General features: G+C 45.3%; 1 protein-coding gene across 2 annotated transcripts in view; it reads left to right on the plus strand.

The window, feature by feature from the left end:
* HERC2 (HECT and RLD domain containing E3 ubiquitin protein ligase 2) overlaps positions 1-19,425 on the plus strand; it is a 189,026-nt gene that overhangs the window by 91,329 nt on the left and 78,272 nt on the right. For both annotated transcript variants that reach the window (XM_058666516.1, XM_058666517.1), the window contains exons 36-45: positions 4,460-4,647; positions 5,602-5,794; positions 7,366-7,548; positions 8,740-8,921; positions 9,731-9,878; positions 9,958-10,154; positions 10,382-10,612; positions 11,340-11,478; positions 13,437-13,580; positions 14,895-15,037. In XM_058666516.1, the coding sequence (XP_058522499.1) occupies positions 4,460-4,647; positions 5,602-5,794; positions 7,366-7,548; positions 8,740-8,921; positions 9,731-9,878; positions 9,958-10,154; positions 10,382-10,612; positions 11,340-11,478; positions 13,437-13,580; positions 14,895-15,037 (1,748 nt within the window). The remainder of the gene's footprint in view (positions 1-4,459; positions 4,648-5,601; positions 5,795-7,365; positions 7,549-8,739; positions 8,922-9,730; positions 9,879-9,957; positions 10,155-10,381; positions 10,613-11,339; positions 11,479-13,436; positions 13,581-14,894; positions 15,038-19,425) is intronic.

The following is a 19,425-nucleotide window of genomic DNA, read 5'->3' on the forward strand; positions in this document are numbered from 1 at the left end:
AAATAGATGGGTTTTGCTTTTTAATGAAGTCTACTAATCTATGACGTTTGGTTGAGTTTAAGCCATTTACATTCAGAGTTTAACATGTATGGATGGTACTTTGGTCCTGTCATTTTAGGAATGGGTTGTTCATTCGTTTAGTCTTCTGTTGTCATTTTACTGGGATGTTCTTCCCATTTGTCTTTGGTTTCAAAGGGCACTATTTCTCTTGTCTGTCAAGAGAACATCTTGAAGTATCATTTGTAGGGCAGGTTTGGAAGAGGCAAATTCTTTTAACTTTTCTTGACTGTGGAAGAATTTTATTTCTTTTTCAAAGACAAAGAGATCTGCAGTGAGTTTAATTGGCATTCCTTTATATGGCAATTGATTTTTTTCACATGCACATTTAAGGATCTTTTCCTTATGTTCAATTGAAGAGAGCTTGATGATCATATGTTGTGGTGAAGATCGCTTTTGATCAAGCCTGTTTGGAGTTCTGTGCCCCTCCTGGAACTTGTTTCCTAATTCTTTCTCTAGATTAGGGAAATTTTCCTTTATTATTTCATTAAATATATTTGTAAACCCAGCTTCTCTTTCTGCACCTTCTGGGACTCCCATAACTCCTTTTTTTTTTTTTTAAAGATTTATTTATTTTATTACAAAGTCAGATACACAGAGAGGAGAGACAGAGAGGAGGATCTTCCGTCTGATGTTTCACTCCGTAAGTAGGCCGCAACGGCAGGTACGTGCCGATCCAAAGCCAGGAACCAGGAACCTCTTCCAGGTCTCCCACACGGGTGCAGTGTCCCAATGAATTGGGCCGTCCTCGACTGCTTTCCCAGGCCACAAGCAGGGAGCTGGATGGGAAGTGGAGCTGCCGGGATTAGAACTGGCGCCCATATGGGATCCCAGTGCGTTCAAGGCTAGAACTTTAGCTGCTAGGCCACACCACCGCTGGGCCCCTCCCATTACTCTTATATTTGGCCTCTTAATAGTGTCTTTCAATTCTTGAATACTTTTTTTGGCCTGATCCAGCTCTGCTTCCAGCTTTTTGTTTGTTTCCCCCTGGTGACAGGAAATATCTTCCAATTCTGAGATTCTTTCTTCTGCTTGCTTCATTCTATTTTGGAGACTCTCCATTGTACTTTTAATTTGCTCTACTGTGTTCTTAATTTCTGATATATCATCCTTAATTTGCTTTATTGCTTCCTTAAATTCTTTGAAATCTTGTATGTGTTTCTCATTGTTGATCAGAATCTTTAAAATGAGTCTTAAGGATTCTGTGTCCCCCATGTTCTCGATGTCTTCCTCAGTTAACTCTGAGATTGGCATAGGGTTTTGCTCCGTTGCAGTGGAGTTTTCAGTAATGTTCATTGTGCCTTTGTCTCTTCTTTTGCTCTTGATCATTGTACTGGTTAGCAGAGTCTTCTCCTTGGGGCAGGTTTCTAAGCTGTGTCACCCACAGGTCTACAATGCGATTTTACTTATTTCGGTTGGTACACAACTTTTTGCTTGCAGCCACTTGTGCCACAACCTCCAGCGAGTTCCAGGTCTGGGTTCTTATGTTAGATTTCCACCATGGTCTCCACAGCCCCAGCTCCTGGGTCACCACTCTCCCCCTCCTGTGATACTGTGCTGAGGCTGCACTGAGGTCTCTGCAACCTTTCTCCCACTTCCAGTTGGAGCAGGTCCCAGAATTAGAGAGACACCAGGTGTCCTATATAGTTATGTTGTTGGTGGCACTGATCTTGTTGGAACCTGTTGGATGTTAGGTCTGGGTGCCACACGGACCTATTTTAACCGGTACGATGCCATTGTCGGTATTATTTTCCTGTGGGACCAGTGCAATCCACGGAACTCAGTGAGTTCTTGCGAGCAAAACACATGCGCAGTTCACTGTTGTCCCCTGCAGTCGTAAAGCTTTTGCCACGGTGCGCAAAATGGCGCCTGACGCACCACTACTAGAATTCTTTGTTTTGTTTTTAAAAGATTTATTTATTATTTTTTTTATTACAAAGTCAGATATACAGAGAGGAGGAGAGACAGAGAGGAAGATATTCCTTCCGATGATTCACTCCCCAAGTAGGTGCAACGGCCGGTGCTGTGCCTATCTGAAGCTGGGAACCTGGAACCTCCTCTGGGTCTCCTGCATGGGTGCAGGGTCCCAATGCATTGGGCCTTCCTCGACTGCTTTCCCAGTCCACAAGCAGGGAGCTGGATGGCAAGTCGAGTTGCCGGGGTTAGAACCAGAGCCCATATGGGATCCCGGGGCGTTCAAGGTGAGGACTTTAGCCACTAGGCCACGCTGCCAGGGCCTAGAATTCTTTTTGTGCTGGCTCCTGGTTTCAGATCTGCTCAGTTTCGGCTATTGCGGCCACTTGGGGAGTGAACTAGTTGATGGAAGATCTTTCTCTCATTTATCTAGGAGAATGTTCCATATATAGTTGACAACAATGGTTATTCTGCTCTTTCTGAGTAGATTGTTGTGAATGTCTGTCCAATCTGATTTGTTTATGGCTTATTTATTTGGATATGATTTGTTTGTTTATTTGTTTGTTGTGTTTGGCAGGGAATCTGAGATGTTTTAGTGTCAGTGGTCCATGTGAATAAGTGAAGTTTTCCCAAGTTGTTTTTGACTGCTCGATCTTTGAGTCCAGATTGATGCATTTAAAATATGCCTTCTGCTGGCGAACAGCCTCTGGAACCTTGCCTGTGATTCATCAAAGTCTCATTAGCAAGTGGGAGTCACTTTAAAAGTACGAAAGTGTATCTCAATGTAGAAGTGAATGCCTGTATTTTTCCAATAGATGAAAGTCATAGCAGCGATTGTTAGCTGTGGGGATTGGCTCTGTTGACTGTGCTCACAAATGGCTGGCCTCAGTGGCTGCAAAATGCAAGGGAATTGGGTCTTGTGAATTTATATCTGTGTTTGCAGTTTCCCTAGTCAGTTTCTATTGTTTAATTAACTGTAAAAAATAATGTATTATATTAATTTATGTAAATATCTAGATGCAATAGCCACAAAATGTAAATCATACGAATAAAAGTCCTTGGGCCTGGCGCGGTAGCCTAGCGGATAAAGTCCCTGCTTTGCTCGCACTGGGATCCCATGTGGGCACCGGTTCTAATCCTGCTTCTCATCCAGCTCCCTGCCTGTGGCCTGGAAAGGCGGTCAAGGACAGCCCCAAACCTTGGGACCCTGACGTGCATGAGAGACCCGGAAGTGGCTCTGGGTTCCTGGCTTCAGATCGGCGCAGCTCCAGCTGTTGCAGCCGCTTGGGGATTGAATTAGTGGGCGAGGGATCTTCCTTTCTCTCTCTCTTCCTCTCTGTATATCTGCCTTTCCAATAAAAATAAAATAAATCTTTAAAAAAGAAAGTCCTCCCTTTTCCTGTTGCAAATTTGTTCGAGATTCCGGCAGTAATGAACACAGTGAACAGTACAGGTGCCCCTGGAGATTCTCGCCGGAATGCAACCTTGTCCTCTGTTGAGTACCCTTGGCCAAGGCAGCAGATAGGCACAGGAAAGGTTGCTGTGGCTCCTGAGCTTATGTGGAGGTGTGCCCCAGTTGTGGGAATTGGTTGAAGTCACCCAGGTTCACCTACTTGAATCTATTTTCCTCCTGTCTGGAGGGGAAAAAAAAGTATTCCCAGCACTGCAGTATATCCCTGTTAATTTAGGAACAAGGCTGAAAATAGGCAGCGGGTTCAGCAAACCCATTCTCCTGAGGCAGTAGTGTTTTCAGATCCTGTGGTAAATTGTCTTCTCTCAACGGACAGCAACAGGTTCTGTGGTCTATTCTAGGTGGCTGTATGGCACGGCACAAGTCCTCTGCCCTGTGCCCTCATCCTTCCATCACACAGCGCTGCTACAGCGTGGGAGGAGTCGGGGTTGTGTTTGCTCAGGGCATCTCAACGCCATGGCCCAGATCTGATGGTTTGTTGGAGGGATTCCCATCAGTCAGCATCTAGTCGTCAGGGTTTACCAGGGAGTGGATGCACAGCCGAATGGAAAGGAGTTACTCTTGTTCAGAATTCTGAGAAAACCAGTTGCAAGCTATCGGTTCATGCAAGCAGAACCTATCATTTGGAGTGAAACATGCCAAGATTCCAAAAGAAGATGATGCTCTCCCATATATTGGGGTGCTAAAAAACCAAACAAACAAAAGACTGAGAAAGAAACAAAAAACCAGAAAGGTAAAGATGAAGAAGTATCTGTGCGTATCAGTATTACTGTAAATACATTTTTATGAAATTTTGTTTTATGCCTTTGTCAACCAACAGTTAACAGTGTTATAGTTGTAGTGATCTGTGATTACTTTAAAATTCACTATGGATTAATTAAATGGTCATTTTCCCGCCATTTAGTTATAGTTTTTAGCATTGACTGTATTTTCCACCAAACTAAGATCTTTTTGCCTTTGTGTAAAATGAAAAGGACACTGTACTGTTTGTTGACTGACCCTTCGGTGTCTTGCCAGGTCCTAGTTGTGACAATGTTGAGGATGACCTGAATGCTTCTGCCCGAGGAGCGTCTGCCACAGTCCTGGAGGAAACTAGGAAGGAAACGGCGCCTGTGCAGCTCCCTGTTTCCGGGCCAGAGCTGGCTGCCATGATGAAGATTGGAACCAGGGTCATGAGAGGTGTGGACTGGAAATGGGGCGATCAGGTACTCAGTGATACGATTTAATACATCGGTTGCCTTAACTCAGAACGTGTGTGAGGTTGGTAGATGATGTAATTGTTGATTCCTGAGTGACTCAACAGAATCAAAACAAGTGGAGAGTAGCAGCAGCCAGCACTAGCATCAGCACCAGCATCTCAGGTGGAAGTTTGAGAAGGGTGGCAGCTATTTTCAAAAAATTCACTGGCCTGTGCTCAATTTTATAGTGCACTGGAAGGAGAATCAGAGTTAGCAAGAGCGGTGACGTTATGGAAGTCCAGAGGCAGGAAGCCCAGTGCTGCCTTACATGCTGTTGGCCATGTGACCTTGATCTGCCCTGGTTTGAGCAGTGTAGGATGTACTGCTTGAGTGGGTGACCAACCCTTCACTTCCCCTTGCCGCAGCACATTGCTGCCCGAATTCTGTCGAGTGCTTCCAAAGGCCATTTATTCACTGCTGGGAAAGTGCTCCCCTTGCTGTCGTTCAGTCTGGGTGTTGTGTGTTGTTCTGGTAGGAAGGGCTTTGTCACAATCACCTGGGGAAAGTGAGCAGCGTTCTTTCATGAGCTTGTCCTCAAGGAGGGGCAGACAGAGCTGTCCTCCGGGGCCTCAGGGTAGAAGAGGGCATGCGGAGGTGGTGCTCCCGTGACACTTCCTGAGGGATGGAGGGGGCCAGGGAAGGGCCACCAGGCCCATGCTCACCGACATTTTCCCCACATATTTCTTTGGTAGACTAGCATAACCGCATTATTTCATGGCATTTAATTAGAAATAATGTTAGTTATACATTGTGTAGCTCAATTTGGGACTAGTCTGTTGGCATGAAGAGCAGTAACATGGTTCCCTTCGCAGGGAGGGTGTCTGGTGGAAGTGTCTGTGTGACAGGCCCCCTCATGGGAATGGTGGAGGGACCATAAAAGAGCTTGCATCCCTGAATTTATGCTTATTTTGTCTTTCTAAGGATGGGCCTCCTCCAGGCTTAGGACGCGTGATTGGTGAGCTGGGAGAGGATGGGTGGATCAGAGTCCAGTGGGACACGGGCAGCACCAACTCATACAGAATGGGGAAAGAAGGAAAGTACGACCTCAAGCTGGCAGAGTTGCCCGTCTCTGCCCAGCCCTCGGCAGAAGACTCGGACACCGAGGATGATTCTGGTGGGTGACTGAGGGCAACCTGGCCAGCCCTCCTGCTCCTGGGTGGTTACCATTTCTTCTGGGAAGCAGAAGTTGTGGGTCAGAGCTCCTCTGCAGACAGTGCTCTGTGCATTTGGTTTTGCCTTTTGAACTCCCAGGTGACTCAGAGGCAGGTGTCTGAAGTGCCTCTGGGAATCGGGACCCCAGCTGGCACTGACTTCTCACATTTCCACCTCCTACCCTGAGCTCCCTGTTTGAGAATATGCTGAGAAGGCAAGCTGCAGCCACACCTCTGATGGGTCTTGTGTGGCTGACACCGAGCTTGAGTTTTAGGGTTGGACTTGGTGGGTGAAGTGTTCTTCCCTAACCATGCTGCTTGGACCATTCTCCTGCTCTATCAGCTTTGAGCTCTGTGGAATGCACACCTGTCTGCCTCTCTCTTTCCCTTTTTCACCTGTGCCTTGGCTGAGGACACTTTACATGCTATATTCACTATTTTAGTGCTCCCAGGGAAAGTAAAGGAGAAATTTGGAGGTGGCCCTTTAAGGTCAGGTCCTATCTAAGGAAATTCAAGGTTCTGGGAGCAGGGCTTCGTGGTGTTGTTGTGGTGTGTAGAGGAGTCCCTGGGATGTGTGGGTGAAGTCTCACATGATGGGTCAGAAGACCTTCAGAGAGGCTGATCGTTATCAGTGCAATGGACCTGTGACAGGTGGCTTCACACCAGGGGATGCCCATTCTTTCCACCCACATTGCCAGTGGAAACCCAACCTGGCTCCCCCTGGATCTTTTCTGGCTGGAGAGGTGGAGCCTGGTGGCCTCTGCTTGCTTGTCCAGCAGCCAGCCTCAGCATGGAGCAGGGGCCTCATCCTCATCCGGGTTGGAACTGGCTTGGCAGTAACCAGGTTCTGACATTCTGTTATCTTTTCTTTTTATCGATCAGAGAAATGACAGTGTGGAGTTGTTTCAGTGTTTCTGAATCTTGCTGGAATTGTTTAAAAAATTAACTTTGAAGATGTGTATTTGGTGCAGCATTTAAGCACTGTTTGGGATGCCTACATTCAAAATCAGATTACTTGGGTTTGAGCCCTGACGCCAATCCCAGCTCTAGTTTCCTGCTTGTGCACTCTGGGAAGCTACAGTGATAGGTTAGGTCCTTCCCTGGCACCCATCTGGGAGGCCTGCTTGTGTCCCTAGCTCCTGGCTTCAGTGTGGCTCAGTTCTGGCTATTGTGGACATTGGGAAAGTAATCCAGTGGGTGAAGGTTTCTTTGTGTCTGTCCCTACATAATTAAAATAAATATAACTGAACTTTAAACTATTATACAAATGGTTCTTTTTTTTTTTTTGGAGAAAAGAAAGAATAGAAATGAAAAGGGTAAACATTCAGTGTATTTTCAGTTCTATGTTTTCTAAAGTAGAAGAGTATAGAGTTTGTACCTTTCTGTTATATCTTCTGTGAATCTAAAACTCTCTAAAGATTAAAATATTTAGAAAGAATAAGAATGTGATGCCAAAGCCCTTCAATTAAGTGTAGTGCCGTGTTCCAGCTTTATTTGGGGGCGTAGTTTTCTTAGTTTGGTTAATTTTTTTTAGAAGCTGAACAAGTTGAAAGGAACCTTCACCCCACTGCCATGATGCTGACAAGCACCATCAACTTGCTGCAGACTCTCTGCCTCTCGGTTGGCGTGCATGCTGACGTCATGCAGAGCGAAGCCACCAAGACTCTGTGCGGACTGCTGCGAATGTTAGTGGAAAGTGGAACGACGGACAAGACATGTATGCAGTGACTCATTGTGGGCCCAGAGAGTCAGTCCTGGAGAGTGCGAATCTGTCATGCCTGTGTGTCTGTGATTGTGTGAGCATAGGTACGAATGGATGTGCGTGTGTGTGTGTCTACAAGGGAAGTGTAAAAAAGTTTTTAGAAAGTGAAATTTAAAGATAAATTTGTTTTGGTGCTAGAATTTCTTGAAACTCGTGCGTAGTTTAACACTCATTTTCAATAACTTTGTGAAGACCCCTTTCATGCGTGGTTTTATCAATTCTTTTGCATCAAAATGAATCTACCTTTTAATGGTATTTTCTATAAACTTTCTGACAAAGGGGCGCTGGTGCTGGCACAGAGGGCGAGAGGTTACAAGTCTTTAGGTAGGGCCCCGTGAGACATGCTGCCTCTGCTGGCGCTCTCCAGCTCCTGCAAGCGTGTGCAGGGTAGTGACCGGAGTGGAAACCAGGGCGGCAAGAGGGGCAGGTGTGAGCCAAGTGTGCCAGAGTCAAATGTGTGAACTCGGAGAGCGTTTTGTTCTCATTCTGTTAGTGCGGATGTCTTATGGTGCAGATTGGATAGAAGCCCGATCGGGGGTGTTTGACACATATGAGATCTAAAAATACAGATGCTCAGCCACAGACTGCTGTTTTGGAATTATGGATCATTGTCCTGTTGCCTAAAAACAAGTAGATAAAATCTAGTAGTTATTCTCTTCCATCTACTTTGAAGATTTAAACAGGTGTGGAGGTATATGTCTAGGCCAGGAGTTAAGATGCCTGTGTCCCCTGTCGGTGTGCCTGGAATCAGGGGTCGGGTTTGGTTTCCGACTCCATCTTCCTGTGTGTGCAGACCCTGGGGACAGTGGCGATGTCTCAAGTAATGAAGTTCCTGCTGGACACGTGCGAGACCTGGTTTGAGTGTTCTAACTCTTGTAGGCTTTTGGGGAATGAGCCAGTTAGAGATGTGGCTCCTTCATGCTCTTTTGCCTCTCTCAAATTTAAAAAAAATTAATGCTGTGTAATGTTCCTTGAGGTGACTTAAAAGTTTTTTCCTATTCCTCTTATGTTGAATTACTCAAAGTATATTTGTAAAACAGCTTATTGTTGTGTATGAACATAGCATGTTAACTAAAAATAAGGATTGTTCTGTGGCTTATCTTTAGAGATTTGGCACCAAACCAGTTTGTTTCTCCTTCTTGGCAGCTTCTCCGAACAGGCTGGTGTGCAGGGAGCAGCACCGGAGCTGGTGCACACTTGGCTTTGTGCGGAGCATCGCGCTCACGCCACAGGTGTGTGGCGCCCTCAGCTCACCGCAGTGGATCACGCTGCTGATGAAGGTCATGGAAGGGCACGCGCCCTTCACCGCCACCTCCCTGCAGAGGCAGGTAATGTGCTGCTAGGCCGCATGCCAGCCTGCCAGTTCCCAAGATTAGGTGCCTTGATTCAGTAGTGAGTGCGGAAAAGAACTAGATGTGGCACAAGGTAGATCTTCCAGAGCCAAGGGGCAATTTTATTGGGTAAGTTGCTGAACTTCAGTTTGCTTGTTTTGTCTTAAATGGTACAGCTGCTGTTGCTTTCATCTGCCTCTCGGGAGTCATAATGTAATTGTCTTAAGACTTAAACTAAAAAGAATTTGTTTTCACTTAAATAAATAGACATATGTATCTGTGAATATAGCTTATTGTTTTGAATTGTTGATAATCCTTAGCATTAACATACTTGGCTTTTTTTTAAATTTGTTTATTCATTTGAAAGGCAGTTACAGAGAGACAGAGACAGAGATCTTCCACCTGCTGGTTCACTCCCCAAATGACTGCAACAGCTGGACCTAGGCCAGGCTGAATCCCGGAGCCTGGCACCGCATTGAGGTCTCCCGTGTGAGTGCAGACAGCCAAGCACGTAGGCCGTCTTCCACTGCTCTCCCAGGCAGATTACCAGGGAGCTGCATTGCAGCAGAGTAATAGGAGTCGAACCTTTGCTCGTGTGAGATGCCAGCTCACAGACAATGGCTTAACCCTCTGTGCCACACCAGCCTCTCATCTGTATTTATCTGGTTGTGAAATAATGACTATCAAAATTTTCATATAATTAATTCAGTTATCAAAACAGAAGTAAAGAAAAAGGGAACTACATTAAACCCCTGATTTGTTAGGTAATGACTTAAAGACCATCGTTTACAATTGTCTGTCATCAGATCTTGGCTGTGCATTTGCTGCAAGCAGTCCTTCCATCCTGGGATAAGAGTGAAAGGGCGAGAGACATGAAGTGCCTTGTGGAAAAGCTGTTTAGCTTCTTGGGCAGTTTGCTTACTACGTGTTCATCTGACGTCCCGTTCCTGCGAGGTGGGTTGCTCTGCCCTTCCTGTGATGCCCTCAGGGAGCAGTGCACAGTGCAGCATCTCGCCCTCTGTTTCCTCCTCAGAGTCCTCCCTGCGGAGACGGAGGGCCCGCCCGCAGGCCTCGCTGACAGCCACGCACAGCAGCACCCTGGCAGAAGAGGTGGTGGCCCTGCTTCGCACCCTGCACTCCCTCAGTCAGTGGAATGGGCTCATCAACAAGTACATCAACTCCCAGCTCTGCTCCATTGCCCACAGCTGCCCGGGAAAGGCATCTGCAGGGGTGGGCTCCTCTTGTCAGCTAAGCTCGATGTTCTTTTGGTGGAATGTTCATTGAACTTTTAAATTCTCATATTAAGTGCTGTGTTTTGCTCAGAGATATCTTTAAAAATGTTTTTAAAAGGAAATAATTCTTGAACCAGCTACTATTCATTCAAAGTTAATTTAGTTTAATTGTAAATCTGTAAGGATGGGCCTCCCGCTCACGGCTGTTGTCTGCTATCCCTATAGGCCGTGTTAGATGATTTCTTCCCCGACTCTGAGAACTCTGAGGTCGGAGGTCTCATGGCTGTCCTGGCTGTGATTGGGGGGATTGATGGTCGCCTGCGCCTCGGGGGCCAAGTCATGCATGATGAGTTTGGAGAAGGCACTGTGACACGCATCACCCCGAAGGGCAAGATCACCGTGCAGTTCTCTGACATGCGGACGTGTCGCGTTTGCCCGCTGAACCAGCTGAAACCAGTAGGTGAACCTATGTCCTGTTAATGTGTAATAAGGCAGACGTAGGTACATAGCTGTACTTCAGATGCCTTAGCTTCAGACAAGTGAGATGAAAGGGCGTTCGCAGTCTGGAAGGTACTGGGCAAATATAAAGTGATTTCATTTTTTGCAAAATGTAAATTTATGAAGTTTATTTAAGCAGTTCAACTTAAAAAAAACTTAAAGGTTTCAAAAAATTACCTTTCTGTAGAAAATGCTTGGTTAATTTTGTTAAGTGACAATTATTTACATACTGTCATCTTAACCTTGTTAATTAGAAGTGCTAAGGGAAGGTGAGTGACTTGTAGTATTTAGGCATAGCTCAAGTGCAGTCTGTACGTGTCTACTAGATACTCTGTTACTATACAACATGCATATGTTGTAGGAAATTTGAAATGTATAGAAAGTATAGAAGATAATAACCACTCCAAGGTGTATTGTTGACAAGCTGGTAAAAAAGAGAGTAATTTATATAGATTCTATTTGTTACATAAATGAGGTGGTTTCAAAAAGTTAATGGAAACATAACAGTTTTAAAAATTAAGACTTTAAAAAATGTTTTAGTCTATCTTAATGTCATCTTTTAAAAGGTTTAAGAAGAGGTTTAGGAGTATGTATGACAGGAGAGTCATGGATCTGATAGATTCAGAGTGTTTCATTTGTTAATCTCACTGACTGCACTTTGACGATTTCTGCACTTCCTCTTCAGTTGCCTGCTGTGCCATTCAGTGTGACCAACTTGCCCTTCACAGAGCCCATGCTGTCTGTCTGGGCACAGCTGGTGAACCTGGCCGGAAGCAAATTGGAGAAGCACAAAATAAAGAAATCACCTAAACAGACTTTTGCAGGTCAGTCCAAGGTGCTTCTTGATGGGATGGCCCTAGTCTTCATTGGTGCTCTTTGGACCATGTTTATATTTAACTTATTTGAGAGACACAGAGCAAGAGAGACATATAAACAGATCTCCAATTCACTGATTCAAGCCCCAAATGCCACCACAACTGTGGATTAGGCCGAATTGGAACTGGGAATTGGAATTCCGTCTGGGTCTTCCATGTAGGTGGATTCTCAGTCCCTGCCAGGGTGACACCAGATAGGAAGCTGGAGAAGGAAGTGAAGCTTGGCCTTGAATGCAGCTGCTCCTGTCTGCTGCAGTTCTGAGCAGCATCTTGACTGCTGTGTCAGAGGCCTGCCACACTTGTTCTTTCATCAGAGGGAGTTCATACGGTGTCAGGTCTTGGGGTTCATGTTGATTTGTTGTTCCTGATGAGGAGAGTATTTCTGAGTTAGCCTTCAATGCCACATTCAGGCCATTCCTGAATGGCTCGGCTCCCTTTTGTCAGTGCTAGCGTTTATTCTCTGGAAGTGTTTTGAAGAGAAGCCTGTGTCATCTTCCGCCACATTGACCGTCCTGCCTGTGATCCTTTGGCCTTGTTGCCCTGTTGGAACATTACACGAGGCTTCTTGAGCGCCTGTGCGAGGGATCTTTGTATTTGGGTCTGCCTTGTTTCAGCCTGTGCATCCTGGCTAAGACTGTAGCTACTGTTGCTTTAAACTTTTGAGTCTAAAATTGTTCTGTTTTTCATTGTGCCTTTCCCTGTGACTTATGGTTCATTCTGCCTAGTTTCCTTGAGTTTTCTTCCTTAGGAAATCTTTGATGCTCCAGTGTTTGTGGTATTTATGCTTCCAATTATTTATTTCTAATTTGCATATCTCGTTGGAGATCCTATGCCTGTACATCACAGCATGTCCCAGATTCAGTCCACCTTCCCCCCTATCCATTGTGTCCCATCGTGGTAAATAAACGGCTGTCAGTTGGTCAAGCTCAGGGCCTGAGAGGAACCTGTGCTCTCCCCTCCCTCACACCATACACTTCTGTGTAGCCCGAGTCCTCCTGCCACATTCTGCTTTGAGTGCTGTTGGCTGCTCTGTGGTGCAAGCCTGTGTTACCACATGCTTCTGTGGGTTCTTGAGCCTGCTTCGCTGTCAGCCTGTGGCACGAGGATTCCCTGTTTGTCTCTCTTTGATTGGGCAGGACTCTTGGAAACTTCCATGGTTCTCATTAGCTTATTCTTTTTTTTTTTTTAAGATTTTATTTTTTATTACAAAGTCAGATATACACAGAGGAGGAGAGACAGAGAGGAAGATCTTCTGACCGATGACCCACTCCCCAAGTGAGCCGCAGCGGTCCAACGCGCGCCGATCCGATGCCGGGAACCAGGAACCCCCCCCCCCCCCCCAGGTCTCCCACGCGGGTGCAGTGTCCCAATGCACTGGGCCGTCCCCAACCGCTTTCCCAGGCCACAAGCAGGGAGCTGGATGGGAAGTGGAGCCACCGGGACCAGAACCAGTGCCCATACGGGATCCCGGGGTGTTCAAGGCGAGGACTTTTAGCTGCTAGGCCACGCCGCCGGGCCCCTCATTAGCTTATTCTTAGCTAATGTCTGATGTTTCTCAGAAGAGTTTTGTCACAAAGGTACAAACTGTTTTTTTTTGTTTGTTTGTTTGTTTGTTTGTTTTTTAATTTCAGTATCTGGTTGAAATTCTAGCTGTTTGGGAAACACTTGATGATACTGTTAATAACAGTCATGATCTGTCCCTTTGCGGTAGGTTCTGCGAGAGCAGGGCAGAAGTTGGTGCTGGAGGTTCAGAGTGCTCCCTTGTCTTTGGTTCCTGACAGTGTGTGAGTGCAGTTAGTCAGGTCTCAAAGGGCAGGACATTGTCATGACTCTGTTACAGAAGTGGCCCTACGGGGCATGAGAAGAGACCAGGGCAAGGAGGTCTTAATGAGTTCTTTTCTTTGTAGGACAAGTGGACCTGGCTCTCCTGCGGAGCCAGCAGCTGAAGCTGTACATACTGAAGGCAGGGCGAGCACTGCTTTCGCACCAAGACAAGCTCAGGCAGATCTTGTCGCAGCCAGCTGTTCAGGAGTCTGGAACTGTTTCTACAGGTAAAGATAAAGAAAAAATTGTTTAAATATTTATTTATTTATTTGAAAGGTAGAATTACAGAGACAAAGAGAAGGAGGCTGGGCTAGGGCAAAGTCTGGATCCTGGAGGTCCTTCTGTGTCTCCAACGTGTATGCAGGATTCCGAGTACTTGGGCCAACTTCCACTGCCTTCCCCAGTGCATTAATAGGAACTGGTTTGGGAAGTGGAGCAGCCAGGTCTTGAACTGACGTCCGTATAAACGTCAGCACTGCAGGTGGCAACTTTTCCCCCTACATCACAGCTCCAGCCCCAAGAAAATTCTTACAGGTTTCTAAGAAAGGTAGCCACTCCATTAGATGAACAGGCAAGGGATGTGAACGAGCAGTTGATGGACGAGATGAAGAGCAGCTTCCACATATACCAGAGGACCTGTTATCTTACTGGTACTCACCAGCTGTGGAGGAAGTGGTGTCATTGCAAGACGGAGCATGGTGTTCTCCTACCGTGTTGCCTCCGTGTGGTCTCTAGACTTGCTCATAGAAAGGTGCTAGAAATGCAGATTCCTCGGCTGTATGCCAGACCCAGGAAATCCAAACCTGCATCTTCACAGGAGTGACTTCAGATGTTCTTGGCATGCACGGTGTCCCTTTCACACATTGCTGCTGGGGAATTTAATTTGGTGCAGCTGTTTCAGAGGCATTTGAGGGAATACTTCAGGCTTCAGCTATGAATGTATGTTGATATACTTCGATGCACTAGGTCATTTTCTGGGAATTTATCACAAGAAAAATTCTTGAAGAGTAAGTTTGTTGTTACCTGTATGTGACTAATTTTTTAAAAAGATTTATTTATGTATTTAAGAAGCAGACTTAAGAAGAGAGTTGGAGAGGAAGAGAGAGAGAGAGATCTTCCAACCTTTGGTTCATTCCCCAAGTGTCCTCAGTTGCAAGGACTGGTCCAGGCCAATGCCAAAAGTCTGAAACTTCTTCTGGGTGTCCCACCTGGGTGGCAGGGGCCTGGAAACTCAGGCATCTTCCTGCGTTCCTGGGGATGTTAGCAGGAAGCGGGATTCGACGTAGAGCAGCTAAGACCTTAGTGGCTGGTGGAAGACCTGGGTCAGTAGCAGAAACTTGGGAAGCAGCCTTGGTTGGCTCCGAGAGACTGAGGACCCAAAGGATGGGGAGGAGAAAATCCTCTAGAGTGTGTTTTTTGTTTGATAGCTGAGCCTTGAAGATTTGGCTTGTCTTGGTTTGACATGTTCGATACACTCTCGGTATGAAGAGATGTCTGTGGTTGAGAATAGAATGCTGCACGTGTTTTGTGTTTGAATGCAGACGAGGCAGCGGCTGCATCCCCTGACCTTGGGGACATGTCTCCTGAAGGGCCACAGCCTCCAATGATCCTCTTGCAGCAGCTGCTGGCCTCTGCCACCCAGCCATCACCTGTGAAGGCCATATTCGATAAACAGGAACTGGAGGTACAGCTTTGTAGCTTTGACAGTTTTCAGTCAAGTGTATTAAATTGTGAACTGCTTCTTTTAGTAGGTATATGTTTTCTTAAGGATACCTTCTGAATTTTAAATTCTTATGTATAATTAAGACTGACTATATTGTACATTGTCAGGAGAACGTTATATGCTAAAGAATGCAAGGAATTAAATTTAACCTTATTTTAAATTTATGTAAGTTATTTTAAACAAGTTAAGTACAGGGTTAATTAAATGCTGATACATTCATTGAGGAATCTTTTCCCCAAAAATGTTATTGAAAGAGACCCCTGAGGCCGGGAGTGGCGTGTTGGCTCCTTGACATTCCGACCCCACGGAGCATGTGAGGGGCCTTGAGGCTTCACGCTGTGAGCTGTGGAATGTCCCCACAGAAGGGACAGCACGGGGCTGCTTCAAAGGGGGTGGGAACTTTCATGGCTGACAACATAGAACAATAGAGAGTTAAAAATCTTCCTTGTAGTAAGAGAAAAACAAAGCCTTCTGTGTTCAGTTTGACAGGCAGAAATGAGCCCGGTAGAAATCCTCCAGGATTATGGCTGTCTGGGTGACAAGGATCCACAGATGGCGGCAGCTGCCTCTGGCTGTGCTAGAGGGGGCTGCGGTTTCACAGGGACAAAGCGAGAAACTGGGACTTGGGGCAGGTTGGGAGAGGGTTGTTTTCACGGAGCTGTCCCCACTCGCAGCTGTTTGTTGAGGTGAGTGATGGCCTGCAGGTGGCTGTGTTCCTGGTCTTCTCCCTGAGCAGTGTCAGAGCTTGTGGGGTGGAGCACAGTCCAGTCTCCTGCTAGGAGGATGCTGCGTGTGAGGCTGTGGAAGAAGCGTAGTTACTGTTTGGGAGCTGAGGAGGGTTGTTGCACCATAGAGGGATCATCCGCCATTTTATCTCCATTAAATCTGAGGGAAAGCCAGCTGTCATTCCTCCTTTTGCTCTTCTGTGTGAAATGTTTTTTTTTTTTTTTCCAACTTGTCTGTTTTTGGTATTTCTTATGGGTGTATTTGTGTGTGTGTGTGTGTGTGTGTGTGTGTGTGTGTGTGTGTGTGTGTTCCCCTCCCTGTTCCTTGGGGTTGGTTTGAGTTCCTTGTCTGTCTGATGTTTTTTTTCTTCCTGACATGTAGCCTATTTCTCTATTTCTTTAAAAAAATATATTTTTTGACATTTCCTTGCAATCCTCTCCACTTTTTTTTATTAAATAAAGCAAACATTTGTTAAATTGTGATAAAAACATTCCATCAAATTACAAAACCTGAGTAAGAAAAACAAATGGCACATGCTTAACTGTAGTTGACATTCAAATGAAATTTGCATTCCCAAAATATTATACAGTAATTAGAAAATACCAGCCAAAGTAATATTAAGATACTTTTACGTGCGGTCTCAACAAATTTGAACAGAAGCAAATTTTAACAAAGGTAAATTTTACAGTGAAACATAGCAGTAGATTAAGGATCTTAACATGTTTGTTTTACTGCTATTTGACACTATGCTACAAAAATAAGAGGATTTACTTGACATTTTTAATAAATATCTCATGGGCTGTTGAGTGCCTTACTGGTGAAAAGATTTAACTGGCTAATCTCATCAATCCATTTTGTACATTTAGTAAGCATCAACTCTGCCCTACATAACTCTTAATGCAATTCACAGCACACAAATGGTTATCATATTAAATACATAATCAACTCGGACTTCTCAACAATGAGGAAATTAGTAAACCATCAAATGGACTGCTTACCATACACTTTCCTCATAACTAAATAACACACAAAAAAATCAAAATAATATTTGTCATCACTCTATTGCCAGCAACTGACGGAAACTGCCAATTTGCCATATTCATGTTCACAACATGCTAAATATACTCTGCTGTTACTTCATCCATGGAATGCCTACATGCCTAGAACAGAGAATTTTCACCATCTCTTGCCGTGGGACCTGACTTGCAGCAATATGAAATGTACTAAAATGTTTTTCTCTTTGTTAATTTTTAAAGTTTCTATTCAAGGTCAGGATGCCTTGCTTTTCAGAGACTCATTTGCTGTTAAGGCCAGTGAACAAATGCTTTGTTTTGTATTTTCCAGATACCACCTTTCCATCTTGTTCTCCTTTATGTAGTTTTATATATCTTCTGACAATGCTCTGATTTTTGTCTCTTGCTTCTGTTTTTCACATCCTACAATGTTACCACTGTTCGTTCTTTAAAAGATTTTATTTATTTGAAAGGCAGAGTTACGAAGAGAGAGGAGACAGAGAGAGATAGATCTTCCATCTACTGGTTCACTTTCCATATGGATACAGTAGCTATGCTGTGACACTCCAGCCTCGAGCCTGAGGCTCCTTCTGGAGGATGTTCCACATGGATGCAGGGTTCCAAGTACTGGGGCCATCCTCTGCTGCTTGCTCAAATCATTAGAAGGGAGCAAGATTAGAAGTGGAATAGCTGGGATACACATTGGCGCCCATATGGGATGTGGGCACTGCAGATGGTTTGATGTGCTACATTGTGATGTTGACCCCAATGCTTACCTTTTTAAACGTATGTTCAGTAGTTATGTGGGATTTCCTGTTTGCTAATTCTAGCATCTTAGCCATCTTACTTGTTTTTGCTAGTCTTGGCGATTTTTTTTTCTATTGATACACTGTTATTGACTGTTGTTCTTCACATAGTTAATCGTTTTGTGTTGCATTCCAGTTGCATTGGTTGCTGCACTGTGTTGTTTCTGGATGTGGTTAGCTTTGTCTGGAGGAGCAGGGATTTCCTTCTTGGGCAGCTCAGTACCTGGCAGCACCCGCTAGTCCTGGGTGGCTTGTTCACAGGCTTTCTTCTGATGGCTTATTTTGGTTAACTTGGTCTTGATTTCTAGTCCTTATGGTCTGAGTGATTTAGAGTCTCTTTTGGATTTTCCGGGGGAAGCCTCAATGTCTTGGGGATCCTCCCAAAAATTTGAACATCAAATGCTCTGGGCTTGGACAGCTGTAGAAGGTCCCTCCGGCCTTTGGCAGTCATTTGCACGATCCTGGCTCTCCATTGTTTTGGAATCAGCAAAGTTTTGAGGGTGTTTGCACACAGTTTATGACTTTCCCCACTGGAGTTTCTTCATCTGGATATCTTCTCCCTCACTGGCTGGTTGCCCAGGCGTGTCTGGATTCCAGCCTCTGCTGCAGCCTGGTATACCACTGCCTGTGGCTAAGTGTGCATCTTGTGTATTGCTTTTCTTGATGTCAGCGGTTGTTCCTGCTCCAGTCTTAGCTGCATTGGCTGATCTCCAGTGTCCTCAAGCAGTTTTTAAAAATGTTTGGCTCTGAATTCATAGCTGTAACTAGTAGATGATTAGTGTAGAACATCTTAACGTCCTATTAATATAGCTGGCCTCTGGCTCAGCCTGGTTCTGAATTGTAAGCCTTGAAGGGTGAGCTATGTCATTTCTGTATTGCTCTGACTTCACTATGTAGCCCTAGGCTTTGGCACCATTGAGTCCTGAAAGCTTCTACGCTGTTCTTGATTTCCTCTAGTTCCCTTAGCTAGCACATGCTTAGTTTAACAAAGTGTGGAGCCTCAGCCCGGAGAGTAGCTGGGATGAGGCACAGAGGTTGCCGTGGATCAGGGCAGAGGTGGGTGCTGCGTGCTGTGTTTGCTGACTGATGGCATTGCGCTTTACACTTGTAGGCTTTACTTTTGCTATTTTCAAGTAGCGGGTTTAACCTCCAGGGTGGTTATTTTTCTCTTGAAGAGTTAGTAATGGGTTTGTGTCCATGAGAGTCTCATGTTTTTTTTGGTGTCAGTCACAGGCAGGAGCTGGTACTTAAAGCTGTTGCTCCATTACAGCTTGGGGGTGCTGAGAAGTTTTCCTTAGTAGATACTTACTGGGTTCTCTGTGTACTCAAGTGGTCAGGAATGTTATTTTTTTTTTTTCAAAGATTTATTCATTTTATCACAGCCAGATATACACAGAGGAGGAGAGACAGAGAGGAAGATCTTCCATCCGATGATTCACTCCCCAAGTGAGCTGCAATGGGCAGATGCGCGCCGATCCGAAGCCGGGAACCTGGAACCTCTTCCGGGTTTCCCACGCGGGTGCAGTGTCCCAATGCTTTGGGCCATCCTCGACTGCTTTCCCAGGCCACAAGCAGGGAGCTGGATGGGAAGTGGAGCTGCCGGGATTAGAACCGGTGCCCATATGGGATCCCGGTGCGTTCAAGGCGAGGCCACGCCGCCGGGCCCAGGAATGTAATTTTATAGTATAAAATATGGCATTGTCATTTTTAAAATCTCTTTTATTTAAAAAAGATACAAATGAATTTGGCTTTTCCATACTTTAGAGCAGATGTTGTCATGTGCTTAGGCTGTGGAAGTTAGTAT

Source organism: Ochotona princeps, chromosome 6 (genome assembly GCF_030435755.1).
Source record: "Ochotona princeps isolate mOchPri1 chromosome 6, mOchPri1.hap1, whole genome shotgun sequence".
NCBI lineage: Eukaryota > Metazoa > Chordata > Mammalia > Lagomorpha > Ochotonidae > Ochotona > Ochotona princeps.